Raw genomic sequence first — 16,394 nt, 5'->3', positions numbered from 1 at the left:
GCTGGAAATCCTGAGCAACATGCACAAAATGTTGGAGGAACTCAGCAAGTCAAGTAGTATCTATGGAGGGGAATAAACAATAGACTTTGCTAGCTTGTACTTCTTCCCCCTTCCCCCCCCCACCCACCACCTTTTTATTCTGACCTCTGCCTCCATTCTTTCTAGTCATGATGAAGGGTCTCGGTCCTGGAAGTCAACTGTGTACTCCCCTTTCGTGTGTGTTGGTTTGCTCCCATATCCTAAAGTTAATGGTTGTTACTTTAATTTTCCACTGTAAGTTACCTCTGGTGTGAAGTTGTGGGGTAGAATTGGGCCAGGGGATATAGGATTAATGGGCATGTGGAAAGTTACGAGAAAGATTAAAGTTCAAAATTCAAAGTAAATTTATTATCAGAGTACATATATGTCACCATGTACAACCACAGTTTCATTTTATGGTGGTAATACTCAATAAATCCATGAAAGGGTAATAACCAAAACAGAATCAATGAAAGACAACAGCAATGAGAGGAGAAAGAATTTGGTTCAGGTAGAATTAGTATAAAAATTGCCATTTGATGGTTGGGACATATTTGGATGAAAGAGCCTTTTTCCTTGCAACATCTCTCTGTGAGTTAATTTTTTTGTTAAGCATTCTGCTAAATAATGATGAGGATATCAGAATTGAGGAGCTGAATATTTCTATTTTTGTGCAGGCAGTTTCAGTGCCAAACTCTTCCAACCCAATCAGAGATTCATTTAATATCAATTATAATTTCTTTCACATTAATATGATGCATTAGTGCCAAGCAGCTTTCTTTAATTTTTACATTTAAATATTGTAGTGTAAGTTCTGCTCTTGGCCTAGATCCAAATCACTGCAAAACAAACAACTTTCTTTTCTTAATTGTATCACTCTAGAGTTAGATTGAGTCCTAGCTTAACATTGCCACAGATGAACAGTGCAAATGAAACACAAAATATCTATTTTCATCCACCAATCATATAGCAAAAACTCAAGGACCAAGATTATTTCTAACTATTTAAAAAAGATCTCTCAATTACCTTATAAAGTATCTTGTAAATTAAAAATGGCAAAATCCTTCCTTATAATTCATTTGCAGGCCTTGAGACCATGTTACACCCAAAAATTTGAAAGGCCATTCTGGCTGATACAAATAGAGCCAACACACAATACTTTAGTTATCTGTTAATAGTCCATGTAGACAGCATTTACTACACTACCCTTTTTATTTTGAGAGTCCATGGAACAAGATCAGAATCTTTTATAGATGGAGAAAACACAGGAAGATTTTGAATACGAATAACATCCCTCAATACAATATTGTGCATTCAGAACTTTGAGCTTTGTGTCTACATTCTCCAAAGACATTTCTCATGTGGTTAAATAGCCCAAAGAGGCCACTTGCTCAGAATAATGAATCCAATAAATGTCAAGTATTACAGTGCCTCCACAATAATCATCAAGATTTAAGAAAATTAAATAGAGAGCATTACTATTCATCCAGTTTTGAATAGAGAGCATTACTATTCATCCAGTTTTGATCGAACACGTATGACGACGAGGTGGTGTGGTGCCGCAATTGAACCGTTTCAACAACGTCTCTCATGGCCCAGCACAAAAACTATCAAATCAATCAAGCATCATTTCACCCCAAACTAGTTATCTGCAAAAGATTCTTTACCAAGCTAACGGAATAAATTGAAATTGCTCATTTTCAGTAATAAGATTTTGACTGTGTTGGTGAAAATATGTGAAGTTTTGACTCTAAGCTTTAAGCTTCGTTCATTTTTCTCTTGAAGGAAATGCATCAACTTTTTAAAAACATGACAAGTTAATCTATTTTGATCGTTTTCAATTGTCATTCTATTCAACAACTGCCAAAAAGTGTAAAAGTACATACTGCATACCTAAATAATAATTTCTAACACTAATATCATCCTTTATCAGGTTTAACATTGCCAACCTTTAAAACTGACACAATGCATTCACAAGATGGCAATGTACATGAAGTACTCACGTGCAGAGGAATTTATGAAAGTGCAACTAACCAAGTACACCACTCATTTATTATCAAATAGCTACAAATCAATACAGCAATTCTGTTCACAGCTATGTAGCCCATTCTTCAAAAGAGAAAAAAACTAACAGGATGAAACATTTGACAAACAGAGTTGCCACGCCACCTCCAGAAGAGACAGACTAACTTGCACTTATTTTGCTGAGCCACTTATTCTTCAATTAAAGACTAGAAACTCTATTGTTATCTCTTATTTTGAGATAGTGACCCTAGGTTCAGGGCATCCCAGAACATTATTTCTTCATATGGTCTTTCAAACCCAGCTCACATTTTGTATAACTCAACTCTCGTTGATCTAAGAGAATATAGGTCAGTGTTTCCCAACCTTTTTTAGCCCAATGCTCCCCTAAAGCACTTTCATACTTGCCAATGCCCCTAAAGCACCTCCATACCTGCCAATGCCCCAAAGCACCTCCATACTTGCCAATGCCCCTAAAGCACCTCCATACTTACCAATGCCCCTAAAGCACCTCCATACTTACCAATGCCCCTAAAGCACCTCCATACTTGCCAAGGTCCCTAAAGCACCTCCATACTTGCCAATGCTCCCCTAAAGCACCTCCATACTTGCCAAGGCCCCTCTTCGGCTCAACATACTTTCCAGCACCCCCATAATGTAAAAACATGTTTGCCATATGCTAACATGAGCAAGATGATACTGATTTAAATTTTTATTTGTCTTTATGCCTAGCTTACGCAGTACCTGTGCACTGTACAGTAGCTTCAATAACAATTTGACCCTTGAACTTGATGGTTCTTAGCAAGAGTTAAAGTATCTGGTTCAAGTTGTGACAGGCTAACATTTTTGAAAAACATTTTTGTTTCTTCATCATGCTGAATCTCGATAATTTCTTGGAAGCTCACTTCCTGTTCCTCGACCTTGCAAAGAAATGAGTTAGTTACCCCGTCCAGAATTTCAAGATTGTTCAAAGCCTAGAATCAATTCTGAAGATGCTTCTTCAGTGACTGCAGGTGTAAGCAGTACTCTTGCAAATCACTGTCTCTGAAAGAGTGTGCCATACCTTCCATGCAGGGAAACTGTGAGAACATTCTTTTCTCAATGTTTTGCTTCCAATTTTCCAATAAAACAGGACACTGCACTTCTTGCGTGATTCAATTAAAATTCTCAGCCTGCAGTTTCATATTTAGAAAGTTCATTTTGTCATACAGATCAGCTAGATATGCCCCATCTCCACGTAGAAGTCAATCTTGTTTTTCAAGAATTGTCAACTTCGAGCAAAAATTTAACCACAGTGTCAAAAAGTTCAAAGAAATGTTTGAAGCAGCAGCTGTTTGGCAGCTAATGCACTTCAGCATGAAGATGCAAGCATTCAAACTCTACTTCGTTATCTTGGCATATCTGGTGAAATATTCTGCTATTTAATGGATAAGCTTTAATTTTGTTGATAGCAGATATTACAAGAGTCGTGCCTGAAAGAAGTCACTGGCTGAGGTTTTTGGCTGAGGGATGTTGATGGTGAATTACACAATAGATTGCAAACAAACTTGGAATTTCTTTTTTCATAAAATGCCAGCATGGTGACCTGTCATATATGCCGCTCCATCTTCTGCACAAGAAATCATATTCCTAATTGGAATACTTTTATCCTCAATATATATTTTGAGATCATCTTAGATTGATTCTCTTTTGCTATTTGTTTTTAACTTTTTACAAAAGAGAATCTCTTCATACACTTATCCATTTTTGATGAACTGCACATATTCCATTAGCATTGCTTCGTTGTCTTGTACAGTTGACTCATCCATTTGTATCTCAAATTCTGTTTTTTGTAGCTCTGTGCATAGTTGATACTCAACGTCTTCATTCATTTCGTCAGTACGATAAGCTACAAAGTTATTACTCGGAGGAATTGATTTTAAAATACTGGCATCCATTTTGAGAAGAGTGGTGAGCACTTCTGATACAGCGAGCATTATTCATCTTTCACCAATTATATGAGATTTTTCACACTGCTATCATTTTTGAAACGTTATAAGAAACAATGAGACCACTATCAAGGTCATTTTTAACTTTTGTGGCAAATGACTTGAGTGTACAATGCTTTTCAAATACTTTTTTCATCTTCCATAATGATTACCATAAGTAGCCTTTTCAGGGTGTCTTTTACGGAAGTGTTCCTGCAATCTTGATGGTTTCATGGCTTCATTAGACATTTGGTTTGGCCAGCACTGTATTGTTCTGCAACCTATTTCCGTAGACCTGTAGAGAAAATTGAGAGGGTGTACTTGACTTACCAGCTGTTAAATTGCATGAGCTTGTTCAGTGCCGCAAGTCAAGGGGAACTGTTGAGCACCCTGGCTGCCAATTTCTGCATCCCCAATAATGTACGTTTCGTTGGCAAGGTCAGATGAAATTGCCGAGTTTCGGACATGTTGTGACACTGCCTGCAGAGCTATGGTTCTTCCGGTGTCTCAGTGCCTCCTGCTTATTTTTTTGGAAGTGCTTGCTCAACAACTAGTTGGACAACTCTTGTGCCTTAAGTTAGGGTGCCACTTATGGCCCTCCCAAGAACCTTGAATGCCCTCCGATGACCCCTACTTCCCCTAACACCCCCTTAGGACACGTAACCGCCCCCATTAGGAATCACTGATATAGATCCTATCTGCTTAATCTTTCTTCATAGGATAAGCATTTCCCCCACTCTAGCTCCCTTATACCAAGAAGCAATCTGGAGAATATTACTGTTACAAGTATACCCTTCCTTTAGTAGGGAGACTAGACATTATATTCCAAATGAAGTCTTATAAATTACTGGGTAATTGCAGTTAAATGCTGAACTACCTTTGGACTCGTATCCACTTGCAATCAAGGATGTACTACGATTTACCTTCCGAATTTCTTGCTGTATCTGCATGCTAACTTTCACTGATTCATGGGCAAGCCTGGTTGCTCTGAACATAAAACATATTTCAGTTTCTCACCATTTAAAATATATCATACATTCCTATTTTTCTCAACAGTTTTCCACATCATATTCCATCTGAATTATCATGGTCCTTTCAGTTAGGCCATCTATCTTTCCACCCTCCACCCACCAAAAATCTATTCTGCATCTTCCTCGCATTCCACAATGGCACATGGTTTTCTATCAACAACGGATCTGGGTACATTACACTTGGCCTTCATCTAAGTATTACACGGTTAACCAATGGAGACCCAACCTTAGTTGTTCCATTGTTCCTGTTGCCACAGCCCTACAGAAATAAAATGTTCTTTTTTATTATTACTCTGTTTGCTGTCTGTAAATGAAATCTCAATCTACAGCATCTTTTTCAAACTTTTGGATATAGATCACCTTTCCCCATTTTTAATCTGAAGTAAATTTCTTCCAGCTTCTCATTCACTCCAAATGGCTGTTTACTATTTTCAAAGATCTGCTGTGTCTTTTACAAAATCACAAAATATCTGAATAATTTCTCCATCATTTTTCTTATTCCTCGATATAATTTTTCCTGTTTCAGTCTGTTAAGGACCCACATTAACTTTTGTTAATCACTGTATTTTTCAGATAGCTTTTATAATCTTCTCTTGTACACCCTCTTTTCTACACTCTATGAATTTCGCTTTTTCCACTTTCACTGCTAGTTTGTAGACTTAAGATCCATAAACTCTGCCTTACCCTTGTAATCAGTGTGTCTAACTTTATGATTTATACTGAGCTCGATTTTACCTCAGCTGATTGGGGACTGATGGACACATCCAATAATACAGTTTTTTCTGTACCTTCCAGTTTACCTGAACCAATTCTACATCCTGGTTTTCCAAGCTAACGTTTTTTATCCCACAGATTATTATCAATACTACTAATTATTTCTAATTAACAGTCAAGCATTTTTTAAAATTAATTTTCAATCCAGTTTGTTTCACAACCTCATCTCTGTAATTGCTTTTAGATTGTACCCATGTATTGCTTCGTTTTTGTCTACAGTACATCTGTCTTGTTCCTAATGCAACATGCATTCAGATAAAGAGTCTTCAGTTTAGTTTTTATGCCACTTTTTCCTGCTCTGAGTTTCATTGCAGATGTGTATTTGTATATCTGCCCCTTCCTGGCAGACTCTGGTTGTAGAACATAGAACATAGAAAACCTACAGCACAATAGCCCTTTGGCCCAAAAAGCTGTGCCGGACATTTACTTACTTTAGAAATTACTAGACTTACCCATAGCCCTCTATTTTTCTAAACTCCGTGTACCTATCCAGGAGCCTCTTAAAAGACCTTATTGTATCCACCTCCACCACCATCGCCGGCAGCTCATTCCACACACTCACCACTCTACGTAAAAAACTAACCCCTGACGTCTCCTCTGTACCTAGTTCCAAGCACCATAAAACTGTGCCCTCTCGTGCTAGCCATTTCAGCCCTGGGAAAAAGCCTCTGACTATCCACATGATCAACGCCTCTCATCATCTTATACACCTCTATCAGGTCACCTCTCATCCTTCGTTGCTCCAAGGAGAAAAGGCCAAGTTCACTCAACCTATTCTCATAAGGCATGCTCCCCAATCCAGGCAACATCCTTATAAATCTCCTCTGCACCCTTTCTATGGTTTCCACATCCTTCAAACAGTGAGGCGACCAAGACTGAGCACAGTACTCCAACTGGGGTCTGACCAGGATCCTATATAGCTGTGACATTATCTCTCAGCTCCTAAACTCAATCCCATGAAGGCCAATGCACCATATGTCTTCTTAACCACAGAGTCAACCTGCGCAGCAACTTTGAGTGTCCTATGGACTCAGACCCCAAGATCCCTCTGATCTTCCACACTGCCAAGAGTTTTACCATTAATACTATATTCTGCCATCATATTTGACCTACCAAAATGAACCACCTCACATTTACCTGGGTTGAACTCCATCTGCCACTTCTCAGCCCAGTTTTGCATCCTATCAATGTCCTGCTGTAACCTCTGACAACCCTCCACACTATCCACAACACCCCCAACCTTTGTCATCAGCAAATTTACTAACCCATCCCTCCACCTCCTCATCCAGGTCATTTATAAAAATCACAAAGAATAGGGGTCCCAGAACAGATCCCTGAAGTACATTGGTACGTTGGCCTTTATTAATCAAGGTATTGAGTATAAGAGCTGGAATGTTATGAGGTTGCATAAGGTATTGGTGAGGCAGAATCCGGAGTATTGTGTTCAGTTTTGTTCACCAAATTACAGGAAGGATATTAATAAGGCTGAAAGAGTGCAGAGAAGATTTACAAGGATGTTGCTGGGACTTGAAAAACTCAGTTACAGAGAAAGGTTGAATAAGTTAGGACTTTATTCCCTGGAGCGTAGAAGAATGAGGGGAGATTTGATAGAGGTATATAAAATTATGATGGGTATAGATAGAGTGAATGCAAGCAGGCTTTTTCCACTGAGGCAAGGGGAGAAAAAAACCAGAGGACATGGGTTAAGGGTGAGGGGGAAAAAGTTTAAAGGGAACATTAGTGGGGGTTTCTTCACACAGAGAGTGGTGGGAGTGTGGAATGAGCTGCCAGACGAGGTGGTAAATGCGGGTTCTTTTTTAACATTTAAGAATAAATTGGACAGATACATGGATGGGAGGTGTATGGAGGGATATGGTCTGTGTGCAGGTCAGTGGGACTAGCCAGAAAATCGTTCTGCACAGCCAAGAAGGGTCTAAAGGCCTGTTTCTGTGCTGTAGTTTTTGTATGGTTTCTACACCACTGGTCACCAACCTTCATGCAGAATATGACCCGTCTACAACCACTGTTTGCCTTCTGTGGGCAAGCCAGTTCTGGATCCAGAAAACAATGTCCCCTTGGATCTCATGCCTCCTTACTTTCTTAATAAGCCTTGCATAGGGTATCTTATCGAAAGACTTGCTGAAATCCATTGTCATCACCCATTTTGTCCCTCTACAGTATCAGCTCAGCTGAATTCACCAAAATTTCTCCTCACCAGAATCCCCCTCTCCCCTACCCCCTACTAATGCCTTATTAGCTTAGAGCTTTATCTAGGATTATAGTTACCCTATTTGTTAACTTGGAGATCCTGGCTTGATTCGAGTGAAGTCTGTCCTAGTGGAGCAATTGCCTCTTTACTCACTACTGGTGTCAGTGCCTCATGAATTAAAATCCATTCTTCCCATTTCAATCTCTGAGCCACGCAGTTAGTGTATAACTCACCAAAATCTCTTTCTCAAAATCCACAATTAATAGACACTACACACATTGAGCACTGTGCCTTGGCTAAAATATATTGTGTCTTAACAGAAACTACAGATTTTTATCCCCAAGTTCTGGTAGTTTTGAGTGAAATATCTTTTGTTAATCAATTTCAACTGAATATCTACTCACCTGGTTGACTAAAGGCATTCTTCATAATATTATTTTACCAGTAAATATGTAAGTTACAGGATTAACAAGATCTAACATTTAAACTAAATTCAATAATTGCACTTTCAAAATAAAATCACCCCCTTACTCAATAAACTATGGACACTGAAGTCGTGGTCATGCTTATGTTCTGTACCTCAGCCCTTGAACTGGTATGGGATCCCCTTCAGTTTTTGAGGTAAACAAACCACTTACATTTTCAAAGAACAAATTAGGTGCATTATCAGAATTTTTTCAGCCCTGGGATTTGTGTGATGGCCAGAAATATTATAAAAGTTAAATTTCACATCTTCTTGGAGAAAGTAGATGGCTTTGAAGAGGACGCTTATACAATACACCTTGCATTTGTTATAACAAAAAAAAACAATTAATTGGAATTATTTCTGGAAAGGAAGAAGTATATATTTTAAGAAGGTAATTGATTGTTTCATCTTTTTTTAACCATCATAGCGATCTACCTGTGCAAGCGGACAATGCAGAACAAAGCAAGACTGGAACTTGCAGATTATGAAGCCGTAGGTATACTAATTTTATAATCAGCATTGTGATATTGTAACACCAATCATTTATTTTGAACACCACAGCGTGGATTCTATTCAGACCTTGCACCGACATATATTAACAATAAAAAGCTGAAACCTGTTTTCTGTTGTAACTCAACGACTGTTCATTCTACAGGAAAATTTGGCCAGGTTGCAACGAGCTTTTGCAAGAAAGTGGGAGTTCATCTTTATGCAAGCAGAGGCCCAAGTAAAGTACGTAACTCTCAACTTTGTGAATATATAAAGTGAACATAAACATTAGAAAATAACAGATCTCTTATTACGTGTGCAAGCTGATCTCATATGCCATTACTTTTATATGATCTGAGCCCAGAACATGATTATAATATTTAACTGATAACCAGAACATGATTATAATATTTAGCTGTGTTCAGGACTGCCCCTGGGGAATTGCCCCTGGATATGACCTGAAGTCAATTAGAGTTTACCCAGTTGATTGACAGCAAGTCTTTCTAGGTTACCTGGTCTTGCTTGCAAACCCAGAATAAAAAGGAGCAAGAAATAACTGGGATTCCTGTCTTCAAGTGTTCAATTTAAGATTTGTGACTCATTGATGTTTTTATGTAATACTTGGAAAATGATGGACACTTATAACTTTGAATGTACAAGTCATTTCAGAAAAGCAAGGAAAACATTTTACTGCCATTCAGTTGAGCTTCTGCTGGGTTAATTGGCTTTAACCTATTAACCACAAAATACATTTCCTTGCATTATTTTTTTATCCTAGGGAACATCATAGTCAGAGCAAGAAAGTGCTGACATGATCCGCCCAGATTCACAGGAGCAGAAAGAGAGTGAGAGAACAGTAGTATTAGTGGATTTATTAGCTAGGTGAGCAGACAGGCATTTCTTTTGCAATAGAAAGCAAATCCAGGATTACTCTCTGGAGTTGTGCTAACAAATATAGAAATAGGAAGACAGAGCAAATAAATAATAGCTGAAAAGATGGTACAGAAAGGAGGGTTTCAGATTTCTGAAACACTGGGACTTTCTCTAGAGAAAGTGGGGCCATTACAAGTCAGTTCTTTTCACTTTAACAGGACCAGATCCAATATTCTCTTGCGGGAGAAGGTAGAAGAAGAGGATGGGGATGTGGAATTGAAGGTTTCCAGGACTTTTACTGGGGCTTAAACTAAAGTGATGGGAATCTCAGAGGGAATTCAGGAAGGACAATAACAAGAGTTATAAAAGGAGTACACTAAATAAAGAGGCAAAACACAGGCAATCAGTAACTAGGGGCATAATATTGAAATATGTTAAAAGAACAAAATTAAAGATACTTTATATAAATGCACACAACATTCACAATAAAGATGATGAATTACTGACACATACGAGTAAACCATTATGATATAATTGTTGTTGAGGAAACTTTCGGCTGCAGAACAACCAAAGCTAGTAGATGAATATTCAAAGTTGTTCAACATTTATGAAGGACAGTCAAAAATGAAAAGGAGGAAGGTGATGGATTTTGGCCTTGTGATTCAAGGTTCTTTTAGAAGTCAGGAAGGAGGCACAAAACTTCTGCTTCACGATTGTTTTATTAAGAATTGATAGAATGAAGGAAACAGAACAGATAGTGACAGGAAAAGCTAAGATTAAAGAAAAGAGAAAGTAAGGATAGTGCCTAGCATAGAATAGCTATGTTTATACCCGCAGATAAGAAAATTCCATTCAAATCTATAGATAATAATAAACCAATTAGAAAATACTTAATCAATACTGCAGTAAAAATAACTAATGAGAAAACACCTATTCACTTAATGAAGTACAAAGAAGTTTTCATATTTATACTTGTATAGCATCTAGAGGCATATTAAACTGTTATGCATATAAGAACTACTTAAAATGCAAGTAGATAATTGTTAAACTGCAAAGAAAATGACAATTAAACAGTCAGATCCAACAAGGGGTAGTACTGTTAATGAAAGATGAGAACATTGCAGTATTGAGAAGCGATCTTGGCTCAGCAGGTCATCATGTAGAATTAAACTCATTTTAAGTGGAGCTCAGACGCACCAAACTGTGATGGGAGTTACTTATAGACTACAAAATAGTAGTTGTCATGTCTGGCGTGGCATAAATCAGGAAATTAGAGATGGGTATAACAGGTATAATACAGTAATTGTGAGATCTTTACTTCACATTGAGACTGGATAGGTCAGATTAGTAATAATAACATGGAGGATGAATTCATGGCTATACAAGATTGTTTTCTAGATACCTAGAGAAACTGACTATGGAAAATGTATCTTAGACCTAGTCTCCAACTGTTGTTATTAAAGAAAATGATTGATGGCCAATACATTATGAGAGCAGCATCCACAGAACATAAGTAAAACAAGAAGCAGGTTTTTCTCACACACGCTCCACTATCCCGTACCATCAGTCTGGAAGAGAACATCTCCCAATCACAGCATATATGTTGATTCAATCTCACCTTTCTTTGTATCCACAATGAATGAGAACTTCCATTGCTAGCTGCTCATTGTGCATTACTTCCCACCCATGTTCACTCCTTAATTTCAGGCAACGGAAAGGAGAAAAGCCCTTACCCTTTTCCCATTGAATCTTCAATAGTCAGGGGTTTCCTCAGATCTCACTAAATTGTGTTTAAGACATTTCATATTAGCTATATTCTCCTCTAGAAAATGTCAAGTGACTTTTATTAGGAATAATAAACATTAATCTTATTTAAAGGTTGATTCGAGATTTAGGTTTACTACCTTTGTGAACTTAAACTATCCAAGACACTAATTTAGATTTATCATCAGCTAAGTTTTTCAAGAACAATAATAACACAGAAAATAATGGAGATACTCCACAGTCCAGGTAGCATTTCTGAAGAGAGGAGCAACGTTTTCATTTCAGGCTGATAATGTGTTGGATATTTCCCATACTTTCTTGTCTAGTGTAAGTCCTGGCCCCATTTATTTGGACTTGGGAAAATTGGGCACCACAAGTCCATAACATAATGGATACTTGAGGGGAAGGACAATGTAGTGATGCAGTATAGAGAATAGAAAGGAGGTGGTTGACAAGTATGTACACTCTGACTTAATTTCATTACTCATCTCAGACAGAACGGAAGATAATTTGTGAAGGAGAAACACTGTTGAACTTCAATAACTGTTATTTTTGCAAGGATTAATTCCAACCATGAAATAGCAGTCCTGTAAATGTAGCGTTTCCTTTGGAAGTTGATATCATTTTCCTTTAGAATTGACAGAAAGAAGGATAAAACGGAACGTAAGATCCTAGACAGTCAAGAAAGAGCATTCTGGGATGTCCACCGACCAGTTGTGAGTATATCTGAATTTTTACAAGAATTCCTTGAGTATTTGATAAAGTCACAATTCCAAGCTCTATGCTACTAAGCAAGGAGCCTCAGCTGAACTTCCTAATTATATCATAAATATAAATGTGCTGATTTTAGACCATAAATTAAAGTTGACAGAAATACATGGATGAAAAAATCTGCAGATGCTGGAAATCCAAGGCAACACGCACAAAATGCTAGGTCCATAAGATATAGAAGCAGAAGTAGGCCATTTGGCCCATCGAGCCTGCTCCGCCATTCAATCATGGGCTGATCCAATTCTTTCAGTCATCCCCGCTACCCTACCTTCACCCCATACCCTTTGATGCCCTGGCTAATCAAGAACCTATCTATTTCTGCCTTAAATGCACCCAATGTCTTGGCCTCTACAACCGCTCATGGCAACAAATTCCACAGATTTACCACTCTCTGACTAAAGTAGTTTCTCTGCATTTCTGTTCTAAATGGATGTCCTTCAATCCTGAAGTAGACTCCCCTACCATGGGAAATAACTTTGCCATACCTAATCTGTTCGGGCCTTTTAACATTCGGCCCTTCAAACCTGATCCACCATTCAATAAGACTGGAATTGATCTGCTTGTAATCTCAGCTCCGCATTGCTGCCTACCTCCAAAAATCTTTCACCTTTTCAAAAACCTGTCTACCTCTATTTTAAAAATATTCACTAGTACTGTTTCCATTGCCTTGGGGGTGAGAGTTCCAAAGATTCAAGACTCTCTGGACGAGGAGAAAAATCACCTCATTTCTGTTAAATAGGTGACCATTTGTTTTAGAAAGTAACCCGTAATTTTGGATTTTCCCACAAGGGGAAACATTTTCTCCACTTCCAACCCATCAAGATTCCTCAGGTTGAAGTGATGCTCCAGTGCAATTAAATGATGTATTTTAGCTTTTCTTACATCATCTGCAATTAGCTATTGTAAATTTGTCTTTGTGTACGTTCAGCAGGAGAGTTGGGTTGGGTAAGAGTCAGGAGAGTTCGGTTGGGTACAAGTTGATAGGATTGCAAGAGGGAAAGTGTTTTAATATGGTTGGGTGCTTTATGGTCAGTGTGGAAATGGTGTGCCAAAAGATCTGTTTATATGTTGCTTGACTCTATGTGAAGCTATATATTCATTTCTATCTCTCAAAGTTCTTACTTCCATTGTGTAATTATTTTGATATGTGGATATTTTACTGTGAAGGAATTTCAATCTAAATATGAGTGCCTTATTCCTTACTAATTTTGACAACTCTTTTCATAATTTTGAAATTACAATCAGATTGCTGTAAATCACTCACATCTGACTTGGGTAAGAGAAAAGTCCTGTTTCTATTACAGATATCCAGCATATACAGTTTGATTGATTCTCATTTATGCATTATGGCTATTGGAGGGTACTGATATACATGCAAGGATTTGTCCCTCCAGATGTAGAAAGGAGGAAAATAGTAAAGATATTGACTGGAAATTGAAATATAACTAGCAATGAAAAATCGAATGGTCATTGACTCTCACAAGATCTTTTACTAAAATTTTCCTTTGCTGTCCTTTCTGCAGCCTGGCTGTGTGAACACCACAGAAATGGACATCAGGAAATGTCGTAGGATGAAAAACCCCAACAATGTAAAAAAGGTGTGTTCAAGCAGCCTGCTCATAATTTACTGTGTGCGTAGTAAAATTCTAATAAAACAAATCACTACATTTTCCTGCCACTCCAGCTTTCTTCACTCTGATCTGGAACAGGAACCTTGATTAGAAGCAGTCAGAACCCTGTTGTGCTGATAACTAGAACTACAACTACAAGAGCTTCCAAAACGACACAGTAAATTCTACTTAACATCTGTTTTCATTCCTTAGTGAAGCATGGAACCACTTCTGTTCATAAATTAATTGCTGTTTATTACGGAATCTTCTGTTTAGGATTTCCTCATCTTTGTGTGTGTATGTGTTTAAGTACAAGAGAATGGTGTGTTTTTATTTTTTTAAATGAAAGCATTAATATGCAAATAACATGCAGTTTTGACAGAAACATTTGTCCATATTTCAATGACTCAAAGCACATTTATGTATAAATTATACACCTTGAGAGCCGTCTGCTTACAGGCAGCCCGAATAACCCGATTTAAAAAAAGAAAGGCCAAACAACTGGACAGAGAAAGTGAGAATGAAAACACAAATCATGCAAACAATAGAAGCAAGCCAACAGTGTCCTGAACCAGACTGAGGCTACATCCACACGAGACCGGATAAATCCGTAACCGAAGCTTTTTCTCTTCGTTTGGTCCCTCCATCCACACTGAAACGGCGTTTTCCTCGCCTGAAAACAGAGCTTTTCTAAAACGCTCTCCAGAGTGTGTAAATCTGAAAGCGCCAGTTGGGCGGTGTAGTGTGTACGGGGTAACCGCAGCTTTTTAAAAACGCTGTCATGACGTGCCGGAACAGACGGTGGTGGCAGCGTGGCATTTATTGTTTTCTTGAACGCAACCTCCAACACCATAACTTGCAGAAGCAGCTCGACTTCATCATCTGTCCAAAAGAAGTCGTCCGTTCCGCTTTTTCCAGTGGAGATTTTCTTTGTATTCCTCGAAGACATTGTTGAAAACGTTCTTTCACTGCCGTTGTAGGTATTCTAGTTTTTGACCAATGGAAATAACACAACGCCGCCGCAAAAATGGAAATAGTATACCGTTTCCTCTTCACTTGTTTTCTGTAGATGTGTCCTGTGTATGCCCAGTAGGAGGAGATTCGCCCAAATACCCATTTTAATGTGGACAGAGGTATTTTCAAAAACACCTGGTGTGGAATCCTACCATTCTTAGAGCAGCCAGAGAAGGCCCAAGCCAAACCTCGGTCCCAGTTCATCACCCCAGCAGGGCAAAAATGTACGGCAACTGTATCAGTTCACAGCCTCAGCGCCACGGAGAAAGGAATGAGCATACACGGGAGAGCAAGCACAGTCAGCCTGACCCTCGCCTCCAGCCCCAATAATCGGGCTTCCAGTCTATCTGTGCCGGTGTTTAAATTATCCACGCAACGGATAGTGCTTCGTTGTAGGATCCAAGCAACAGCTCCATGATATGCTTGGGCCAGCCAGCCCAAAGCCACTCTCGATCTTACCAAATCAGCTTGGCACTTGGAGCGATTCAGCCTTGCGGCCAAGTTAGGTGGCCAGGCATCGAAACTCTTCCGCATCGACTCCTCTCCAAATTGCTCACTCCATCTCCAGCAGTGATATCAACTCCATCTGCGACCCTGGCTCAGGCATGTTGTCCCTCACAATGTTCATCATCCCCCAACCAAATATCAGCACGGCTGATCCCCCAAACCAGCCTCGCCTCCACCTGCCTCCTCACTGTCTGCAGCAATAGTTCACCACAATTCGCTTTGGAAAAGATGTTATAAGTAATGTTTTTAGTCATTTTCGTGCCTTTAAAGCTACCAATAAGCAGTTGCACGCCTTTGGTAGAACCATCTTAAACCGGAAACAATAGATGCATAAAATAGTGGGAGGAAATCTCTCTTTACGACGATGGTTCTTGAGTTTTTTCAGATTCACTACAACTACATCCAGACATATAAAAAATCTCTGGAAATAGTGGAAGTAAGAATACTGAAGGATTGTATTTTGGATATATTCAGCAATTGGACATCCATAGGGTAAAGAATTCTAAAACACCTGACAGATGCTTCTTTAGGACCGAGTTTTCTTTAAAATGCTCTATGCAAAGGGGTTGATATGGCTCTGTTGCTGAATTCAAGTCAGAAATCAATAGATTTTTTGATACTAATGGAATCGAGGGAGTAGTAGTCAATATGATATATTGTTGGCAAAATGTGAAAAATAAGCTGTTGATTATATGACTCCCTTGGCATGTTATGACATATTGCAAAGGCAATAATCATTTGTAAGCAGCAGGCTTTTGGAGATGCGATCTTAGGTCACGCTTTGAAATTCATAATTTTGAACAAAGTAGCACTCATTTTGTGACACGATTTGATGATGAAATATTAGTGATTTGCATTACTGTATTTTCTTTTCTTTCA

General features: G+C 38.5%; 1 protein-coding gene across 1 annotated transcript in view; it reads left to right on the top strand.

Moving 5' to 3' along the window:
• LOC140208416 (regulator of G-protein signaling 6-like) overlaps window positions 1–16,394 on the top strand; it is a 174,523-nt gene that overhangs the window by 107,341 nt on the left and 50,788 nt on the right. The window contains exons 5-8 of the mRNA XM_072277125.1: window positions 8,915–8,979; window positions 9,143–9,219; window positions 12,248–12,329; window positions 13,908–13,982. Coding sequence (XP_072133226.1) covers window positions 8,915–8,979; window positions 9,143–9,219; window positions 12,248–12,329; window positions 13,908–13,982 — 299 coding nt within the window. The remainder of the gene's footprint in view (window positions 1–8,914; window positions 8,980–9,142; window positions 9,220–12,247; window positions 12,330–13,907; window positions 13,983–16,394) is intronic.

Source organism: Mobula birostris, chromosome 1 (genome assembly GCF_030028105.1).
Source record: "Mobula birostris isolate sMobBir1 chromosome 1, sMobBir1.hap1, whole genome shotgun sequence".
Taxonomy (NCBI): domain Eukaryota; kingdom Metazoa; phylum Chordata; class Chondrichthyes; order Myliobatiformes; family Myliobatidae; genus Mobula; species Mobula birostris.
Note: the sequence above shows the minus strand (reverse complement) of the source record. Positions and strands in the feature narration are given on the sequence as shown.